The sequence below is a fragment of the Salminus brasiliensis genome, chromosome 19 (genome assembly GCF_030463535.1).
Source record: "Salminus brasiliensis chromosome 19, fSalBra1.hap2, whole genome shotgun sequence".
NCBI classification, from domain to species: Eukaryota; Metazoa; Chordata; class Actinopteri; order Characiformes; family Bryconidae; genus Salminus; species Salminus brasiliensis.
The window spans coordinates 27007682-27027928 of record NC_132896.1 but is presented as its reverse complement, the minus strand read 5'-3'; the positions used below and the strand labels follow the sequence as shown (position 1 = coordinate 27027928).

Sequence of the window (20247 nt, the reverse complement as noted above, 5' to 3'; positions counted from 1 at the left end):
GAGTGGGTATTGATCTTTAAGTAATACACACCCCAGGGCCATATTGCAATTACATTCAGGAGCCATCAGTCAGTAATGGGGTGATATCCATATCCATTTTTCTGTGCTGAGCCTGTGGGTGTCAGAATAATGGTTTTAATAATGTGCCATTACTATATTGTTTTATTTATTTTTTTCTCACAAATGATTACCTTTCTAAAAAATAAAAGGTTTGAAAAAAAGAAATCGTAGTCATCCTTTAATGTTGCAAGTGTCAACATAGTTTCTGTTCAGTTATAAGTGTTTTTGCTGTGGCAAGATGCAAGTTTACAGAGAGGCACTCCTTATGACCACTCTACCGTATAAATCTTAATGGCAACTAAAGTGATAGCTAGTCCTAGCTAGTAGGTGAAAGGTAGGAATTACTAAATTTGGGAGAAAATTGGGGAATAAATTAAGAATGTGGCACAAAGATTATTGCAAAATGGTGATGCAAGCTTCACATTAAACATTTCCTATATAAGCTATGTTGCTTTTGGGAAACATAGCCCTATATGGTTATTATAAAGAACAGAAGAAATTGAATATCATGAATGTTTCATGTTTACAGGAGAAAAGGATGGTAAGAGTGCAGCCAGTCCGCCAAATCATGGACCAAGCCACAGAGGCCACCAGCATACTAACTATCCACAATGCCAATGTCAACGACTCCGGTGTCTATACTTGCTTTGCTAACAGCGTGGAAATGAGTTTGGAGCGCTCCATTTTGGTCATAGTGTATGGTAGGTCTAGAAGTATAATAATAATACGTTAATAATAATAATAATACACATTAATGTATATTATTAAAGCAGTGTTCAGAGAGTCTTGCTGTAGAAGGTGAATGTAATGTTACAAAGGGGAATTGCTGCCTGGACCTTAAAAGTTGTGTGTATCCACTATGCATTTTACCAAAGTGACTGGAAACAAGCAGGCTATACAAGCATGCACTAGTGGAATTATTAGTTGTAATTATTGGCTCTAAGTTCTTATTAATCCATGAATAATGTATTGGTTTACAAGATATTATGCACCCCTAATAAAAATTGTGTAATTACATTCAGTCAAGAATGACAGAATCCAACATTTGCAGTTACTGATTACTTTTACTGCTGCTTAATTTTTAATTCCTCATGTTACAGATGAGCCCTTCATCAGTTTGGACTACAGAAATGGTTCCATGGTGGAAGCTAATATTGGGCAAAAGTCTGTCAAGTTATCTGTTAGAGTGTCTGCATACCCCACTCCAGTCACCCAATGGTGAGCTCATGTTGTGTTTAAAAAGAAGATTTTTATTCAGACATGTAATGTATTTCAATTGTATTTAGATAATGCCTACCGGTGCAGGTAGTGGCAAAGTGCTTTGAATATTCTTTTTGGTTGCACAAGATATTGTAAAACACAGTACAATTGAAAAAGCAATGTAAGTTCATGTGGTAGCATGTGTGCAGGTATAAAAACATGACACTGATAACGAGGCGGCCAGAGTTCAGCAGATTTAAGTCACAGGATCGCCACCTAGAGATCCGAGATGTGCGTAAAGAGGATGCAGGAAACTACACTCTAGTTCTGAAGAACCCTGCTGCTGGCATAGAGAAAAAACTCCACTTCGTTCTCATAGTAAATGGTAACTTTCTTCCCACGTTTGATGTGTAACCCCATTATGTGTATACATGCCATGCAGTTTATCTGCATCCAGTGGACAGTTGTAAAATGTTTGGACTTTGCAGGCATTTACCATAATATATCTTACTTTTTCTGCAAAGTGCCACCTCAGATCCACGAGAAAGAGGCAGCTGCACCTGCCAACCCCTACAGGATGGGTAGTCGACAAACTCTCACCTGTACTGCCACTGGCTACCCTCCGCCTACTACTATCACCTGGCAGTGGCGACCATGGAGCCCCTGTGGCCTGAACCCCACCCGCAAACCTCGGTGAGTAGTAGAGCTTGACTAATATATCATTTGGCCTATTCATTTTATATTCTTGAATTTGGCCCTTAAACTGTACACATTCAAAGTCGCAGACATTCACAAAGTGTGATAGTTCAATGGATGGAGTGAAATAAGACAGTCTTTCTTTTTTGTCTTCAGTGCAGAACGTCTTTGAGGTTAAACATTGAAACTGTAGTAGCTGCTTTTGAACTAACCAATTTTCTTCTGAGCATGCATGGAAAATTTTAACATGTGGCTATATGTTCCCTGACCGATAATTGAGACATTAAGCATATTTAGCTGTCCAATGGCATTGTGCTTGATGTAGTTCTAAAATAAGTGGCCAGCAGGCTTCATATGTCTTCAAGGACATACATGCCAGCTTTCATCTTACGAGTGCATCATGTGACAGGAAGACCCAGCTAGTTTTTGGGAATTAAAAATTACTAAATTATGGAAAGGGCTGTGTTGAAAAGTGTACTTTGATACAAGACATGAAGTTGATCCAAAAACATAAAAGGAGGTTGGACATAAATTCTAACCTAGTGGGCTACACTGGATGAAAAAAGTAATTGTTATTGGCTAAAGCAGAGATTTAAAAATAAAATTTCTGTTCTGATGAAAAACACAGTTCATTTCCTGTTTCATTTCTTAAACAGTTTGAAACCCTAACCTTTTACAGCACTACAAAAAGAAATCATTAACAAGTCGAGTAATGCATTCATACATTGAATGAAAGAATCTCAAATACAATGTCCTGGTTTTAAAGGCCTGCACTAACAAATGTCATTGTGTCAGCCATATTGCTTCAAAACTATGAGAAGTCTCAGTCAGAAGCTGTGTAGTCAGAGAACTGAATCTAGGTACAGCCTTGAGCATTTTATGGGCGTCTTATCTGCTGAACATCACGGTGCTTCAGTCCTTTTCCTCTTTGCAGAAAACATGTGTCTGTCAAGACTGAAAGACCTGGAGGTTAAGATGTACTCAAAACAAGTCTAAGTCTCAGGATATTGCTGCACTGAAGGGATTTTCGCCCTCCACCTCAGGCCTGCATCGATGGGAGTATTAAGTTCGTCCGCAAAGCTGTCGAAATCATTCGAACATTAAATGCAAGACCTTGGCGGTTCACTCCAAGTTCAGGGCAGATAGTCTTTGTCCCTTTTGGAGACACGCCAGCCGTCACCCACCCAGAGGGGACTCTCTCCAGCTTGCGTTTTTCAGAGTGCAACGTTTATTTACTCTGTAGTAAGAACCGAGAGGCCTTCGCCGCTTTTACTGCATTTACCGGAGATGCAGTGGCCACAGACAGCGGAGAAGCTCGACAGAGTTATTTATAGTACTCCGCCCACCCCGCTCCCTTATTGTGGAGCCATTGAGTCAATGAGACGTGGACCGTAGAACTCATGCGATGGCCTGACCAATATTTAACATAAACAACTTTCACTTGCCTGTCATTGTAGAAAATATAGATATGTCCTATGCATAACAACATGGTATGAGTGTATTATTCTACCCATACTGCTGCATTCAATCTGAAACTCTTACCTAAGACCTGAGGCCCTGTCAACAGGTTTATACGACCAATCCACATGCAAAAGCCTCCCTGCATGGTCAGTACTTTGTATTGTATTATTTTGTAGCATTAAGTCTTTCAGTTGTTTGTTGAAATATTTTTTACCCATTCATTTTTGTAAAAGTCTTTTAGTTCTTTGAGGTTCTTGATGATGTTAAATTAGATGTAATTCACACTGATTGCAGTACAAGCCCAGGGCTTAACCAAGGCGTCTTCAGTTTTCTGAATATTCACTATATGGACAAAAGTATTGGAGCACCTTCTCATTCATTCTGTCTTCCAAAATCAAGGGTATTAAAAGGAGTGCATCCTGCTTTTGTTGGGGTAATTGTCTCTAGTGTCCAAGGAAAATCTATTGCTATGAGGATTTGCAATGCATTTTGCGACAAGAGTGTTAGTGCGGTCAGGATGTCGAGTAATCACCATTCCACCTCACCCCCAACTACACAACTTATCCCAAAAGTATTAAATGGAGCACCAACATTCCAGAGAACACAGTTCCACTGCTCCACAGCTCAATGCTGGGTGGCTTTATATCCCTATAATGCCTAACATTAAGCATGGTACCAATAGGTGCATGTTTATCTATCCCAGAGAGTCGCTTTTTCTATTAGTCATTCTTTACAGGGACTAAACAAACTGTGTGTGCATTTGCACATCTGTGTAATGGGTGCAACTTAAAAGTAGCTGAATGCATTCATTACAAACATTTGGACATGTCGTGTACCTTTGATCACAAAAAAGTTAATAGTTTCACTTCATTGTTGTGTAGTGCATCTTTTTTTTTACTCCAAGATTTTACAAAACAAAAATAATTCACCTGTAAAATGTTGAACATAATGTGTCATCTTTAAATTTTAGCTTTTGGAGTAGGTTCATTTCTACTCTGTTCACAGTAACAGAAATGTTGACTTAAGCATGCCACTGTGACTACAATCAAATACATCATAAATACATCATAATTTGATTCATTATTGAATAATGAGCTTTTAAATGAATAACTTACTTTTAGTAATAAAATGATTAAACTTTTAAAATAAAAAAGTTGAGTGAGGATTGGTAGCCAGTGGGTCCTGGCTGTTTAAGAATTAAACACACTCTGTTATGTTGATTGAGGAATGCATCAAGAAGGGTGTTAAAGTGCTGTTAAAAAAGTCAAAGAGGTTACTTTAACAACCAGTGGTGAGGGACCTGTTGTGCCTGACATAGTCATTGACCCTACTGGGTCTGGTGAGACCTACCTGTCAAAAACCAGTTCCCTAGCTTATGCAAGGAGCATTGGTTCATCCAAACAAGGCAAAAGGAAGGTCTATAAAAATAGTTCTAGCACAGTTTACAAAATCTAACAAAAAAAGTACCAAGCTAACTTCTTAAATAACCTTCCTTTGCAAAAAATAGATCTATTTTCTCAGTCAATAATAAAACAGATCAGTGTAACTCTTTTCTGTAGCAGTGGCAGCTTGGACTGTGCAATATATTGTTTTAGCATCTTGTGGCCATGCACAGTAGTCACATTGCAGGACGTGCAGTGTCATGTAAGGCAAATTTAATTAATTGTCATGTTTATATATATTACAGAAATAAAATAATATTTTTGCCAATATTATACAGTCCAATTGCCAGCTTGCAAACCTACATAATAAGTAGAAATTATTCAAATGGAATTAGGTGCCATCCTCCCTATAAAGCTTCTAGAAAAAATGGTCCTAATTAGGAGCAAAGGGAATGATAAATGAGGCCCAAAGAAGAATATGAATCAAGATTGGACTGTAGACTGTAGTGCTGCACAGGGTCTAACATTTTTATACACTAAAGGAAATATAAGTCACTAGAAATCACTAGAAGTCACTAGAAATAGGCTGGATTTATCAGTAGTTACTTCTCTGTCTCTTGGTTTATGAACACATTCTACAAAAAAAGAGGATCAGATAATTAATCAGACTGTGACTACAACAATATATATTAATAAAAACACATTTACAACAAGAAAATGTTATTTCCTATCAAGCCATCATAGAAGCAGTACCACTTTAAATATATTGCCCTTTGGTAGCAATATAGAATGTATATTTAAATAAACATAACTGGGCCAGAAAGGAGAAGGGAGCAGACTAGGTCCTGATGGTTCCCGTTAGGCTTTCTGCACTGTTGTGCAGTCATGCTGTGCTGCTGCAATCCTCCCAGAGCCTGCTTTGGCTACAGCAGAGTCTGGACGCAGCTGAGCCGTGTGAGTTGGTGCAGGGTGAGCCGCAGGCAAGCTCCAGCCTCCCTCATGCATCCACATCACGCCCACGCGTTCACAGCTGAGGCCCAGGGTACCTGCTCTCTCTCCGCGTCCACCTACACACAAATGCATGGATGCTCCTACAGAAACATTCCGGCACACACAAACACTCGTGCACATTTAGCCCAGGAGGCTTTTGCCAACCTATCTTGACCAGCATGTCTCACTAGCTCACCACTGTAAGCATTACCTATTTATCAGAAGTCAGTGCGTTTTCATTCCACGCTCCATATTCTCGTTACCTTTATACCTTAAGGCTGTCACATAGGGTGGATATTACTGGTGTGTGCCAGCCCTGCCTTGTAAATGATTCAGGCACCAAAGTCTGCGTGTGGCCTTCATGCAAGTCCTTCGTTAACCCTCATCATCCACAGGAAGGTAGAAGCGTCTGAAAGCACTTCCTCCATCCATCTGCACATCCTTCTTGTCTTTCTCAGACACACACAGAGACACACATACACACAACGATCATGACGGACGTAGCGATCATCACCAGACACCCACTTTTCCTCTCCTTGCCATAGAAATCCACAAATCTTCCTGCTAAAGACTGGGCCTTAAAAGGCTTTATTCTTAGATTTCCTTGCTAATGATTACCATCTGGAAGTTGAGTATGAAATAGTAAAAGTACACAGTGGCGTCTGAGTCTTAATAACGACTTAATCTTAGCTCTGTATCATCTCAGTTACAATAATTTTATTACGTAACATTAATTATATTTTCTATAATCCCTTCATTTCTTTTCATAAAATGTTATGAGGCACTTAAGAGAGAATGTGCCTGCTTCAGATATCTCCAGGTTTCATAAGCAAGTTTTAGGTAGAAAGCATTTGGAAGCATGCCAGATATAGGGATTGGCCTTGCAGTATTCCAGTGACTGATTTTTGAATCTTTTAAATGTTCCCAGAGCTCGTAGAGGACAGCGAGACAAGGCTCCTCTGTGTCAGGACTGGATTGATCTGGACCTTGAGCACACCGTGAATGCGATTGATAGCATGGACACTTGGCTTGAGCCAGTGGACGGCAAACAAAAGGTTTGTTTTCACTATGTCACCCACTCCATTAATATTACACAGCGGGTTCTTGTTGACAGAGCCCACAAACGTTTGAATTCTGATATATATTACCTGTTATGTAAGTGCCTCCAAAGCCTGAACCCTCGTTCTTTATTTTTATATAAGTGACCCAAATAGATGAACCCTGACTACCTTTGTCAGTCACGGGGAGTGAACATGGGGGCAAGCTTTGCTGTTTCCACATTCGAAATATTTAAACCCTTCTTCCTTTCCACACTTCCTGGAGGGAGTGGGAATAAACATGCATGCTTGGAGCACTCACTTCCTGTTTTCTGTCACACGTGTGAGGTCATCTCCTGTTTGAGGGGTGAGAAGTAGAGTGGTCATGGAGTCATGGCGCATCAGCCTCATTGACATGTTTGATCCCAGTGTCTGAAAAGACGAAGAATAAAAAGTAAATTAATGTGATTTCTTTCTGTTTTCTCTTCAGACAGTTGGCCGGGTTGTCATCCGGAATGCAAACGTGTCGGCTATGTACAAATGCTCGGCAGAGAACAAAGTGGGCAAAGACGAGCGGCTCATTTACTTCTACGTGACCAGTGAGTCTCGCCTACACTGTGTGAAAGCTGCCCCTAACACGTGTGTGTGTGTGAGTGTGTGTTCACTACCAGATGGGTTAAATGCGGAGGACACATTTCGCTGTACAGTCCACACTGTACAGTGACGAATACGTGCACCTTTATCCTTTTGTACCTACATCAAATATGCGTCTATAATCACTGAATTGCAGTCATTAAAAATAAGGTTGTTGATCCTGGTTCTGAAGTACCTTGGTCACTGCACACCTGATTCCACTTGTTAATAATTAAACCCTTTATAAGATGAAGGAATGGATGTTTCCAACCTGTGCAGTGCTGGACCCTCCAGTACAAGGGTTAGGAAATGCTGATGTGACCTTATATAAGGTCATTACAAAAAGCCCTTCCCTTTGTATTTAGTACTTCCCTTTGTAATTCCCTCTGCCTAATCTGTGATAATGCATTGTTACAGGCAGAAAAGAGATTTTGCAGATTGTCAGGGTGTCCCTGCATATGTCTGCAAAGAAACTCTCAAAATTGCACTGACCCTTATTTTAAAACCAGGGCCACACCTTCACCGCTCTGTCTGACTTGTCATTCAACTCTTCTTTTTTTGTGTAGCCATCCCTGAAGGCTTTGGGATTGAAATGGAGCCCACAGAGGAACCCCTGGAGCTGGATCCAGTGCGTCTGAAATGCAGTGCTGACAACTACACCTATGAAAACTTGCGCTGGTACCGTCTGGACCCCCAGGCTGTGCCCCCGGAGGACTGCAAAAGCCTGCACCGGTACGCCAAGGCTTTAGGCGGGGACCTCTCCTTTCAGGCTTCCCATAACAACTGGGTCTTGGAGCTCACCTTCCCCAGCCTGCAGCTCCAGGACGAGGGCAACTATGTGTGTGAGGTGCAGAATCGGCGCAGCGGGGAGAAGCATTGCCTCCGCAAATACGTCCCTGTGAAAGGTGAGGGTCTTTTTAAAAATCTAGACCAGGGGTGCCAATCACTGGTCCTGTAGCACCCCTGCCCTGCATATTTTAGCATTTCAGTTACTTTAACACACTATGGTTGTTGGTTGGTGCAGCTGGTTGTTAATTGGCATTGTGAGAAAGACCTACTCGTATTACAGTTGGACAAATTGGGTTTACATTACAATAACAGTAACTTACTTTCAGGTGAATAACGCTGTTAGCACTGTATTATTACATAATATTATCAGTACTGGAGTACATTTGTCATTACAGTCCTAAATACAATGGTATTTTCTGAAAATTTTGCCTATGTAATTGCACAGACGTTCTGCTTTTCCAGCTCATTTTACTCCCTAGATCTGCACGATTGAAATTACTAGCGCCCCCTACTGGGTTTGGCTGGAGACAGCTATGGTTCTATCTATTTGTCACATCAAGTTATATTTTTATATTTTTGATGTTATGTTTTTATAAGTAAGCTTCTCCTCCAAATTTTCCATTAAATTATGTAGCAGTTACTTTAGAATGAGCACTTAAGGAGGAATAGAATCTTATAATAAGAATATTCATTTAAAAGTATTTTGTTCGATTGTGTTGTCATCTGCCTTATCATTATTAAGTTTGAAGCAATTTGAGCTCAACCGAGAGGGAGAGAAAGGGAGTCTGTGTGAGGGAAGGAGAGAGAGAAGGGGTGGAGGTTGTGTGTGCTCAGCTGAATGGCTGTGTCAGCAATATATGCACTTTAAATTAGCTGAATTGACTAATTAGAAGGGCTGTCTGCATATTTACGTCCATGTAGTGTATATTGCAATCACATGCAACAATGGAAGCACACTATGATACTGTGTCCATGTAATTCTACCCTGTAAAATACCTAATTCATCTTAGGAAGGGACCTGTTGATAAGCCAAAGGAGGTGGGTTAGAGCATAGGAAACAAACAAATGTGAAGCAGGGGTACTCTAGGACTAAAGTTGGAAACCATTGCTCTAGATAAGTTACTTTGAGGGAAGTCTGTGTATATTAGCTGTACTTGAGATGATGCTTAAATCTAGATATGGAAACCTCACTTCTTACCGTTCATGGACTAAATAAACTCCAACCTATCGACAAATGTTCAAAATGTCTAATACTCAGAAAATGTTTTGCAGGATGTGAGACTAAATGTGCTTATCTTGTATTATATGTTTCATGTCATGGTCCTAGTGTATTATAATGAACATTCTTCACACACACACACACACACACACACACATATATATATATATATATATATATATATATATATATATATATATATATATATCAGGTTATGTGTGATTTTAACAGCTTCCTGCCTTGCCAAGATACTTTTGATGTAAGTGAAACTTTTGATGCCCTTTCAATCCCATAAGGTAACATACAGGAACAGGCCAAAGACATTATCATTGCTGTGAATGCACAATCGATTTGTTGTAAACGCTGGCCATAGTGTGATGACCCTTTTTCTCTTCTTGTCTCCTGCCATATTTCTATCTGTCTATTTGTCACTCTCTCTCTCTCACTCTCTCTCTGTCTTTCTCCAAACCCCCAAATCCTCCTCGCCCTTACCCAGCCCTGGAGGCCCCAAGGTACCGGCACAACCCCAGCAACCAGACAGTAAATGTCAGTGCGTCTTTGCAAATGGAGTGTGATGTGGAAGGCACTCCTTCTCCAAAGCTTTCCTGGTTTAAAGACAACCAGCCTCTTCACCAAGTATCAGGTCAGCCTCCCTTTTTCCCGTTCATTTTGAATATCTGAACACAAAGCAAGGAAATGCAAAAACAAGTCCTGTGTTTCTACATTAGAGAGTGCTTATGGCTGTTGGTGACAGTAATTCTACATAATATATGTTTTCCATCTTTTCCTATTACCTTTTTTCTACATGCCTTGCCTTCTACCATTCAGCGGTCTTCATATTATCAAACCCATTCACCCTTTTCCAGAACAAAATTACTTGCTTAAAGCTTTCTATAAATGAATGCTATCAGTGGTACCATACGCAAGCGCAATCACGCTCATACACTCTTTCAGCAACCAAAAGAGCCATGTCTCATTGACTCTAATTTTGCTCTACTTTGCATTCAAGTGGATTCTAGAGTTCCATTTGGCAACTTGATTGGCAGATGCTGGGCGGGCCATTGGAGCGAGGCATTGGAGGCTCTGGCTTAGGAATAAAGGAATGGAAGGGCACTATGCATGAGTGATGGCTGGCGTCTCTGAGAATACATGTAGATGGTGGTAGATTAGGAGTCCACCAAGTCCCCCTGGTGAACAGTGTTATGGAATTTTTAATTCTGTGGAATTACAGTGCCCTTTGTGCATACACAGTATACATGTATGTGTGTATGTGTGTTTGTGTGTGCAAACAGGAGGAAATAGAGTTCAGTAAGAGAACAAGACTATTACGCTGCCAGGTTGCATGGCAGCAGTGTGTACCGAATTGGATTTGCTTCTGATTAATTAACCGTCATAGTGGGATCACAAGGATTTTTATAGACCCTCGATCTAGTGAAACCGCTTTCACCTTATGTTTCTCTTTATCGTAATTGGACACATAAACACATGAGCACTCTGGTATGGTAGTCATTAAAAGTGTCTTGTATTTGTAGGTGAAGGGTTAGGCTACTTCAGTGGTTTCCAGTCCTGGTCCTGGAGTACCTATGCTCTGCATAGTTTGGTGTTTTTTTTCCTGCTTAGGCACACTTGACCTAACTAATTAGATAATGAACAAGCCCTTCCTGAGTTGAAGTGGATGTGGTACACCAGAGAAAAAAAATAAAAATGTGTAGTTTAGGGGTACTATAGGACCAGGTTTCGAAACCATTGTGCTACTCTGACACTTGAAATTGAACTGCAAGAAATTATGGTAACATCTGGAATGCATCGTTCGAGATGGCTTTTGTTTATGTAATGCAGTATAACTGTGAAGGCTGTCATCACTTCAAAAATAGTCATTCTTTTACTTTATGATTTTGTGGAGATGCTTAAAAAAAGCATGAGGTAGTATGATAGCTAAATGTAGCGCTTACAGGCAGCTCTTGGTTGGTTGATATGTGCAAGCTTTTGCCTGTAATCAATTTAATGTGGACATGTGAAACATTAAAGGAGAAATTCAAAGGGAAAGACCACCAGAGCTAAATGTTGCTTTTCTATATACATACAAAGTCAAACCCCTGGGCTTTGAAGATAGTATTGTTAACCTGCATGCAGTCATGGTGTGGAGTGAGCAAGAAATAGACTATCAGTACTTTCTGAATACCTCGTTTTAAAGAATAGACTTGCGCCCCCTGGTGGCACCCATGTGTGTCACTCTAGCTGAACTGGTGTCACGGTGTCCGAGACTAGTATCAAACGCCTTTATCGAACATTTAGCTGATTTATCAGATTAACAAGGTCCTGATATGTGATATGTTAAATTTGTGACTTGGTTGAAGCTGTGTTTGACTTGCTTTGTTATATTTCAAACAGTCTGGGACAGCTCAGGAAACTGGACCGAGAGCCAGCTCATTAGTGGACAGGCCACTAGTCAGAGTGCCACAGATGGCTGGCAGTGCAGGGTTTTCTAGTGTACAAATTTAACTGACAGCTTTGTGGATGTGCGCAGGGATCCTGCTGCAGGACTCCAATCGAACGCTTAGCATCCAACGTGTCCGCGAGGAAGACGCCGGTCTGTACACATGTACCGCCTGCAACCAGAGAGGCTGCATCCACTCCTCAGCAACCGTGTCTGTTATTGGTGAGAGACTCTTTAATGCACACAAGAAGAGATGCTACACATGGGTTACTCCTTCTGCTTACTCCTTCTGGTCCAAGCCACACAAGGTCAAATAAGACCATTGACTTATACATAAACCTTGTTTATATAATGAGACTGGCACTCATACCTGCTAACTACATACCCATATACACTCACTTTCATGCTGCCTCTTACTTTCATGCTCTCTATATTTCCTTTCAAATATGATAATTCTATTTAAGTTGTGATTTCAGTTAAATGGGGCTAATTCCTTTAAAACTTAAAAAAAACTCCTTTAAAAATTTTTTCTTAAAATGTACAAAACTGCAAACTGCCAGACAAATTCACAAAGACAAAAGATTTTTAATCAGCTCTGCATATTTTCCTGTTATTAAGTCAGCATGCTCCAAAAGTATGATTCATAACCTGTCATAAAATATGCAGTAAATGGTCAAAATATTAAATAGCAGCACCACAATAGTCGAGAAGTGTGTTTAGATATTTAAGTTATCAAGACCTGTGATGGTGCTGTCATTTATAATGCTCTGTGAACAATGGATACTGCAGAGTAGACTGTCTTCAGACAGACCAGATGTTGGGACACAAGGTCTTGCATGTTTGGTGGAATAGAGGAAGTTTGTAACAAGAAAGAACAGTGTTTTGAATTTTAAGAGGATGTTCTGTACTGGACATGAACATGGATGATGGGAAATGGCTTCATAAACAATGTCACAAAAAAAGTATTTTCCTGTTCTAGGTTCTGATGACGGCACAAACGTGGAGATTGTGATCCTGATCGGCACTGGAGTGATTGCTGTCTTCTTCTGGGTCCTCCTTATACTCATCTTCTGCAATGTCAAACGGGTTAGTGTAGATTTGCTTTCCAGTTTCTGATGCATGTGGGGTTTGCATCTACATCCCAAGTCATTCAGTTGCACTTCACTGTTTGTCCCTCAGTGCTGGGAACTGACTTAGGCCCAGGGAACTGCTCCCAATTTCCAAGAGCATTACCTTTAGATCAACCTATGCTGCCTCCAGCTCCAATCTGTCCCAAGTAGCGATACCATACCTCAAGCAAAACGAATAAGCAGCACCGTTTGTGCTTGGCTAGATGGATTTTGGGTGAACGCTTCTGTTTGAAACAGGGTCACTGTCAGCAATTCGTCAAGAAGCAGCTGCTGGCCTTAGGCTCGCTGTTTCTGTGCTACATATACTGGTATCAGCCTGTGGTAATAATGTTGTGATGCTGTCCCCCAGGTGAACCCAGCTGATATCAAGACGAGCTACCTGTCCATCATCATGGACCCAGGGGAGGTTCCTCTGGAAGAACAGTGTGAATACCTACCCTACGATTCTAACCAGTGGGAAATCCAGCGGGACCGTCTGCGCCTTGGTATGAAATGAAAAAGACATCATAATCAATACTTCACTACAGTTCAACACAGGCAACAAAATGTTGAATACAAGCAATACAAGTGTTTGAACATCTAGCGGTTTGTGATTTACACTGCTACCAAAAATCCATGCAAATGAGCTCAATACATATTAAATACTATCATCATAGTGTTACACTTGTTTTTTCCTTTTGCAACATCTTCAGGAAAGGTGCTTGGTCATGGAGCATTTGGCAAGGTGATAGAGGCCTCCATTTATGGAAGTGACAAGAAGTGCAGTTCAAGCACTGTGGCTGTCAAGATGCTCAAAGGTTAGATCTTAATCATATTCATATCTACTACATGCAGTGCTCATCAAAGGCCTTTTAATAAAGTTTTGTATTGTTGTGTTTTGTATGTGTGTATTTGTATTACAGAAGGAGCCACCGCCAGTGAACACAAAGCTTTAATGTCAGAGCTGAAAATCCTGATTCACATCGGGAACCATCTCAATGTCGTCAACCTGCTGGGAGCGTGCACCAAACCCAACGGTTAGTTTAGACAGCACCTGTGTTAACCTTTTTAATACCTAAAACTCAACAGTACATTCAGAGACACTAGTGATGTCCTGATTAAATCATTCTGACCTGTCATTGTTAGCTATAGTATCATTATGTGTGATGCACTGCAATAGTTTCTGAGTGAGTTTCTGTGTACCGGGTAGACAGGTAGACTGTTTATTTTTTACCAATAAAGGGTGACTGAAGTCTGAAATATTGCTGTTTGGTTGTTCAGAATGTAGTAAGAGTGACTATAGGGTTACAGAAAATTCAGAATTCTAAGAGTTGATTTTAAGAATGTAGCTTTTACATAATTTTTCTCTATCTTTAACCATGTCTTGCTTGCTCAGGTCCTCTCATGGTTGTGGTCGAGTACTGTAAATATGGAAATCTATCCAACTACCTACGGGCTAAAAGGGAATTCTTCTTACCATATCGGGTAAGTGTAATAGAAAGCTAGATGCTCTACCTCTCATTAGCCACAAAGGCAGCATCGAAAAAAACATAAATGTGACATGTCTAATTTATTCATTGCCAATCCCTGATACCCATGAAGTACCATTAAATAGGATAGTTCCTATGTGTCCTGAAGAACGTGGAATTGTTTAGGTCAGTCATGGAAAACTCAGGGAAAATGAGAAGTTACAGTACCTTGCAAAAGGGTAAACATGCCCTATAAAATTGTAGACGGTAATGGAAAACAGCGCACTCAGACTGTTGTGTATTTTCCACTATTTATCTTTACTGCAATGATTTAATGAACAAATGTAAAGTAGTTTCTGTCAGTAGCTGATGTGTGTGTAGCACTAGCAGAGAATGTTTGGACTCCTGCCAGTGGATAAAGGATTGTTGATACTTCTTGCAAGGTCAGACCTGTACTTGGTAAATGTACTGGCACTGGACAAGGTGATTATGCAATCAACATTGAGATATCAAAAACAAATCTATTTATCCTCCTAATAAAGTCAACCTGATAGGTAACACTTAGAATTGTGTTATGCTGTATCCGCCTATTTAACAGACTGCTAACCTAATTGCACTTGCAGTGTTCAGTTTCTCCCAGACAGCTAGCTACGTTTTTTTTTTTTATCAAATCGTGCTCAGCCTTTTCCTTTGGCAAGGCACACTGTTGCTAGGGCAGTAAACCAAAAAAGCATTTCAGCTAGTCAGGGGTCAAAACTGCAATTTCTGACCTAATTAGTGTTACTGTGTGGGCAGTGCCTGTGTGGGTTTGTGTGTATGAGACTTTGATTATATAAATCTACAAATGACATGTCATTTTTGTTTTAAATGTTGCTACTTTTTGTGTAGAAAGCATATTACACGTTTTGTCAGATGGCATTCAGTGTCATAGACCTATTAGACAAATTAGGACAATTGTTTATTTCACTGTAGTCGAAAGGGCACTGTAAAGGTTATGAATTGATTCACTGAAATCCTGCAGGAATCCTGACAGGTCTGCATTCCCCGCTACCATGTACTGTGTCTAATACTGTATCCAATTGTTATGCACTTGACCATGGTAATGCATTTCTTAAACTAGGCTGAGCTCTTTCATTTGCTGTTTGGGTTTTCATTACACTGTAAAGCAAAACAGCATGGCTTAAATGCCTGAAGCTCACTGTGGGATCTATTCATTGTTCTGCAGGATCGTTCCCCTAAAACCCAAAGCCAAGTGAGGAGGATGATGGAGGCTGGGCAGATGGAACAGAGAGGCCGTCAACCTTCATGCCAGTCTCCTCATTCCAACATCAGCTCCCCGACCAAGCTTCGGGGCAAAAACAGCCCGAATAGCTCCCCTTCAGAGGAGAAAAGTATGTTTACACCTCCATCTTCCATCTGTGGTTTAGGGTTAGCTAAAACCCATATACAAAATGCCTGAATGATTTACACAAACATCTCTGATTATGCATAGCTGCTGTCGTCTGTCTCTGAATCCAAAAATGTCAGTACTGGTTCACTCTACAGTAGCCAATCAGAGTTGTTACCACTATTAATAAGCAGCATGTTTCTGTATAAATACCTGTTCCTGTTTCTTTCCCTTAAGTGGATGACCTCTGGAAGACTCCTCTTACGATAGAAGATCTTATATGTTACAGCTTTCAGGTGGCGCGAGGGATGGAGTTCTTGGCATCTCGTAAGGTGAGCCCCAGGCTGCTGCTTTCAGAGAAACCTGCCTTTGCTTTGGCTTTGATTTAAACTGTCAAACTCCAGGTTGTCCCAGTAATCCTGTAGTCTTTTAACAGGAATTGTAAATGATAGAAATGAAGAATGCCCTGCCATGACCATTGTCGCCCATGAGAATTAAAGCTGAGAACTGGGAAACCGTACTAAGCCCTATACTGAGGCTGTTAGATTGGCGGTCCAAGACATAGATAAAGGAGTAATAAAACAAATCTATAGCTTGGCAGCACAAACACATAACTCACACGGCACACATTTTGGCTGTTATTCTCCCCTGGCAGTGCATTCATCGAGACTTGGCAGCCCGGAACATTCTGCTGTCGGAGAGCAACGTGGTGAAGATCTGTGATTTTGGACTTGCTCGTGATATCTACAAGGACCCAGACTATGTGCGGAAAGGCAATGTAAGAGAAAAAGAAAACGCAGAAGCAAAGCCATTTGATTCAAATAACCCTCTTCATAGGTTTTTAACACAGCAGTTTTAGAACTCCAAGTGGTGGTGGAGACAAAGTGAATTGCCTTCAAAATCAAAATGGTACTTCAAATGGTCCACATGATGCTGGAAACGAGTGAAAATCATCAGCCTTTGACGTGAAGTGTCATGTTGTTCCTTGTCAGATGAAAAGACTGTTAGCTTTAGGCTTTGCCTTACTCTGTGATTGATCTTGGTGTAATGTGTGCTTCTTTATCAGGCCAGACTGCCACTCAAGTGGATGGCTCCTGAAAGCATTTTCGACAAAGTGTACACCAGCCAGAGTGATGTCTGGTCCTTTGGTGTGCTGCTGTGGGAGATCTTCTCGCTAGGTAAACTGAATGTTGTTTGCACATGAAGACTCTTATTCATCAAAAAAGTGTTGTGTTGCTCCATGGCCCTGGAGGAGTGTTGTTTTGTTTCACTGTGTTTTCTGTAGATAGTTGAAATTACAATAAAGCCTCTTGACTTGACTTGACAATATAATCATTGTGGGCGTTTTACAGGTTGTTAAAACGTTATGGCCAAATGTCCGAATTTTAGGAGTAATAAAACTGTTAATTATGTGTCCTCCTATTTTATGATCTGAGCTAAGATGAATAAACCTCATAGTCCCCAGGGACATACACTGTGGCTAACAAACTTGATTGGCTGTGAGAAGACTGCCAAATTGTTGTTCTGAATTTCTAATCATGAAACATGAAGATTTCATGCGGCTAAATGTTTTTGTGTGTTTTTTCCCCCACAGGTGCTTCCCCTTATCCTGGCGTGCAGATCGATGAGGACTTCTGTAAACAGCTGAAGGACGGCACCAGGATGAGGGCTCCTGACACTGCCTCCCCTGAAATGTGAGCATGTTTATGCACATCACTCATCCTCAAGATCAAATATATTTAGTACTGAACATGGATAATGGCCTGACATTGTATCCATTTGAAACAGTGTGGTGATGTGTGTCTTTCCCCCCCTGCTGGTAGATATGGGATCATGCTGGCCTGCTGGCAGGGCGAGCCCAGGGAGAGGCCCACGTTTCCTGCTCTCGTAGAGATACTGGGAGACCTTCTGCAGGACAACAGCTTACCGGTAAGAGATTTGTCTTTGTCTTGCTTTTCTCTCAAATCTGTATTACAAGAAAGGCTGTTTTTGTTTGGATGTTTTCCCCTATTATTGCTTTTAGAAATGGTATCACAGTCCATATCATTTGACAAAAACAGAGTGAAAACAGATTTATATAAAAAATATATAATGAAAAGTTGTGTAAATGCATAAATAGAATGACCTAATTCAGTGGAGGTACAAGCAATTGGTGCTAGTAGTCTCAGTAAATGTCAGTAAGACATTTAAGAGTTTATTTTATTTTTTATCTCAAAATATATTAACTATGATATCCTTTACAAAAGTAATAAAGGGAAACACCCAAACAGATGAATGCATTTTACTGGCACTTGTTTATTTTATCTATTCCAGGTGCAAAGTTATTGCCTACACAAAATACTAATGTTATGTTTTCATAAATATCACATTTTTGACTTTACCCAAATTATGTGTCCTTCCTTGTAGTCTATAATAGCTGTTCACATAACATAGCATGGCATGTAGGTGCCAGTGAAATACAAAAAAATAACTGTTTGTTTTCACAGGACATTCCCTTCAATGTCTCTCAGAGCTCCTCAGATGATGGCTTCTCACAGGCCTCCTCCAGACCACCATCGGAAGAGGAGCTGAGACTGCCCTGTAACACCATGTCAGCCAGGTACTGTACTTATGGATTGGGACTGTGTCAATCATGAGCTGAAATAATAAATAAACTGGAAAAATTGTATGAGTCAGATTACCTGAAGATGCCACTACTAGAGCTTAGTTTCGTGCACAGAGTTGTGGGTCTGCTAAGCTGCCACTACTGTGCCTTTAAGCAAGAGACTTAACCCTTTCTGGATGAAGATGTTTTGATGATTACATTACGATTATATCAGGTGTTCATAATCACATGATTAGTAATACAGAATAGTTGTGTTGTAAAACATTGCTGTTTCCTCCGTTCATCTGTCTGTTTCTCTGATACCACAGTCCTCTTTCCCCCCAGATACTACAATTGTGTGCCGTTCTCTGGGTGTGTAATAGTGAGCCCCTCTAAAACATGTCACTCTCGGGTAAAGACGTTCGAGGAGCTTCCGATGGAGATGACCTCCCACAAGTCACATCATGTAAGACTCTTTCTTAAAAATAAACACTTCACTCAAAGCTGCTAATGCTACATGAAAGTAAATAGTGGGCCAGCAGAATTATGCTAATGGATCATGCTAATTAGTCTACCCTTGCTTTCAGTCATTATAATGAACATATTAGCATATTTAAGTGAACTGTTTAGGAGGAGGAGAGGTTTTAAGACTGTTGACATACACTCACTGGCACAATACCATAATTAAAAGTCAGATGACAGACTGTAGCGGAGCCCTGTTATACCACACACAGTGCTTTCCTCTTGGGTATTTGTCATTTCAGTTGGAGAATTTCAGTTTATTTATTTGAAGATGTTTTGATTATCTGATAATGTAAGACACTGACAAAACTCAGATACATCATGTCCTCTAATTTTATACCTATATTGTAAATATTTGAAAGCATTTATATGCTAATAAACAAAATAGTCATCTTGCTCCTGCCCTCTTGTCACAAACAGGTCAGTAATGAAGGAAGTCAGTAGAAACATAGCCCAATGAGTGCATAGTAAAAGATGTGCATACCTCATAAAGTGGCCACTGAGTGAATACTGTTTACAGTAGGTCTAATGCATTGCTGTGCCCCTGCAGGACAGCCAGACGGACAGTGGGATGGTTTTGGCCTCCGAAGAGCTGGAGAGGCTTGAACACAAGCACAGAGGGGCCATGGCGAAGAAGTGAGTTCTCCTGCAGTGTGTGTGGAGATATGACTTAACTATTTACTTTGCATATAACTGTTCTCTTCATCAAGTACCCATTCTCTCTCCCTCTCTCTCTCTTTAGTTCAACAGCAGGCACCAGCACAGAACGTCTCATCAGCAGCCCAAGCCAAACCTGCAGCAGCAGGCACCGACCAGCCTTCTTCAGCCAGCTCTCTGGCCAGACCTTCTACAACAACGAATATGGTCAGCTCTCTGAAGGTGGCGTGTGCGACTTTTTCTCCACTCCGGACCTGGCTATGACCAAAGGATCATGCCCGGCAACCTCCAACCTGTAATGCTGCTCAAAAGGCTGGATTAAATCAAACACAGCCGTCAGCCCCCTTCCCCTTACGTCCACTGCCCCTGCCTCATAAACTGAACTGATCTACCCAGTTTCCCCACCTCCATGTTCTCTCTGCTGCCACTGGGTGGCACCATTATGTCATTATGTTTTTGCAAATCAAAAAGTATTTTATCGCCTTTTTGTTACATTTATCTTGATGTGAAGTGTAAGCTTCTTTTGTTTATTTGTACAAAAGAATTAACCCAAAATGGGGGAAAATAAAACAATATATCTTCTTTTAAACTGCCTTACCCATGAAGACTACAGAC

General features: G+C 40.6%; 1 protein-coding gene across 2 annotated transcripts in view; it reads left to right on the top strand.

Annotated features, from left to right (window-relative positions):
- flt4 (fms related receptor tyrosine kinase 4) overlaps window positions 1-20221 on the top strand; it is a 37504-nt gene extending 17283 nt beyond the window's left edge. The window contains exons 7-30 of one of the 2 annotated variants that reach the window (XM_072662994.1): window positions 590-761; window positions 1161-1278; window positions 1470-1645; window positions 1785-1953; window positions 6718-6844; window positions 7317-7425; window positions 8026-8364; window positions 9964-10110; window positions 11995-12126; window positions 12884-12990; window positions 13384-13519; window positions 13727-13831; window positions 13937-14050; window positions 14410-14498; window positions 15708-15873; window positions 16107-16201; window positions 16525-16647; window positions 16936-17047; window positions 17464-17563; window positions 17693-17798; window positions 18356-18468; window positions 18799-18919; window positions 19526-19611; window positions 19718-20221. In XM_072662994.1, coding sequence (XP_072519095.1) covers window positions 590-761; window positions 1161-1278; window positions 1470-1645; window positions 1785-1953; window positions 6718-6844; window positions 7317-7425; window positions 8026-8364; window positions 9964-10110; window positions 11995-12126; window positions 12884-12990; window positions 13384-13519; window positions 13727-13831; window positions 13937-14050; window positions 14410-14498; window positions 15708-15873; window positions 16107-16201; window positions 16525-16647; window positions 16936-17047; window positions 17464-17563; window positions 17693-17798; window positions 18356-18468; window positions 18799-18919; window positions 19526-19611; window positions 19718-19931 — 3276 coding nt within the window. In that variant the 3' untranslated portion in view covers window positions 19932-20221. The remainder of the gene's footprint in view (window positions 1-589; window positions 762-1160; window positions 1279-1469; window positions 1646-1784; window positions 1954-6717; window positions 6845-7316; window positions 7426-8025; window positions 8365-9963; window positions 10111-11994; window positions 12127-12883; window positions 12991-13383; window positions 13520-13726; window positions 13832-13936; window positions 14051-14409; window positions 14499-15707; window positions 15874-16106; window positions 16202-16524; window positions 16648-16935; window positions 17048-17463; window positions 17564-17692; window positions 17799-18355; window positions 18469-18798; window positions 18920-19525; window positions 19612-19717) is intronic. The other variant, XM_072662995.1, reaches the window with a different exon arrangement.
- Window positions 20222-20247: the final 26 nt, after the last annotated feature.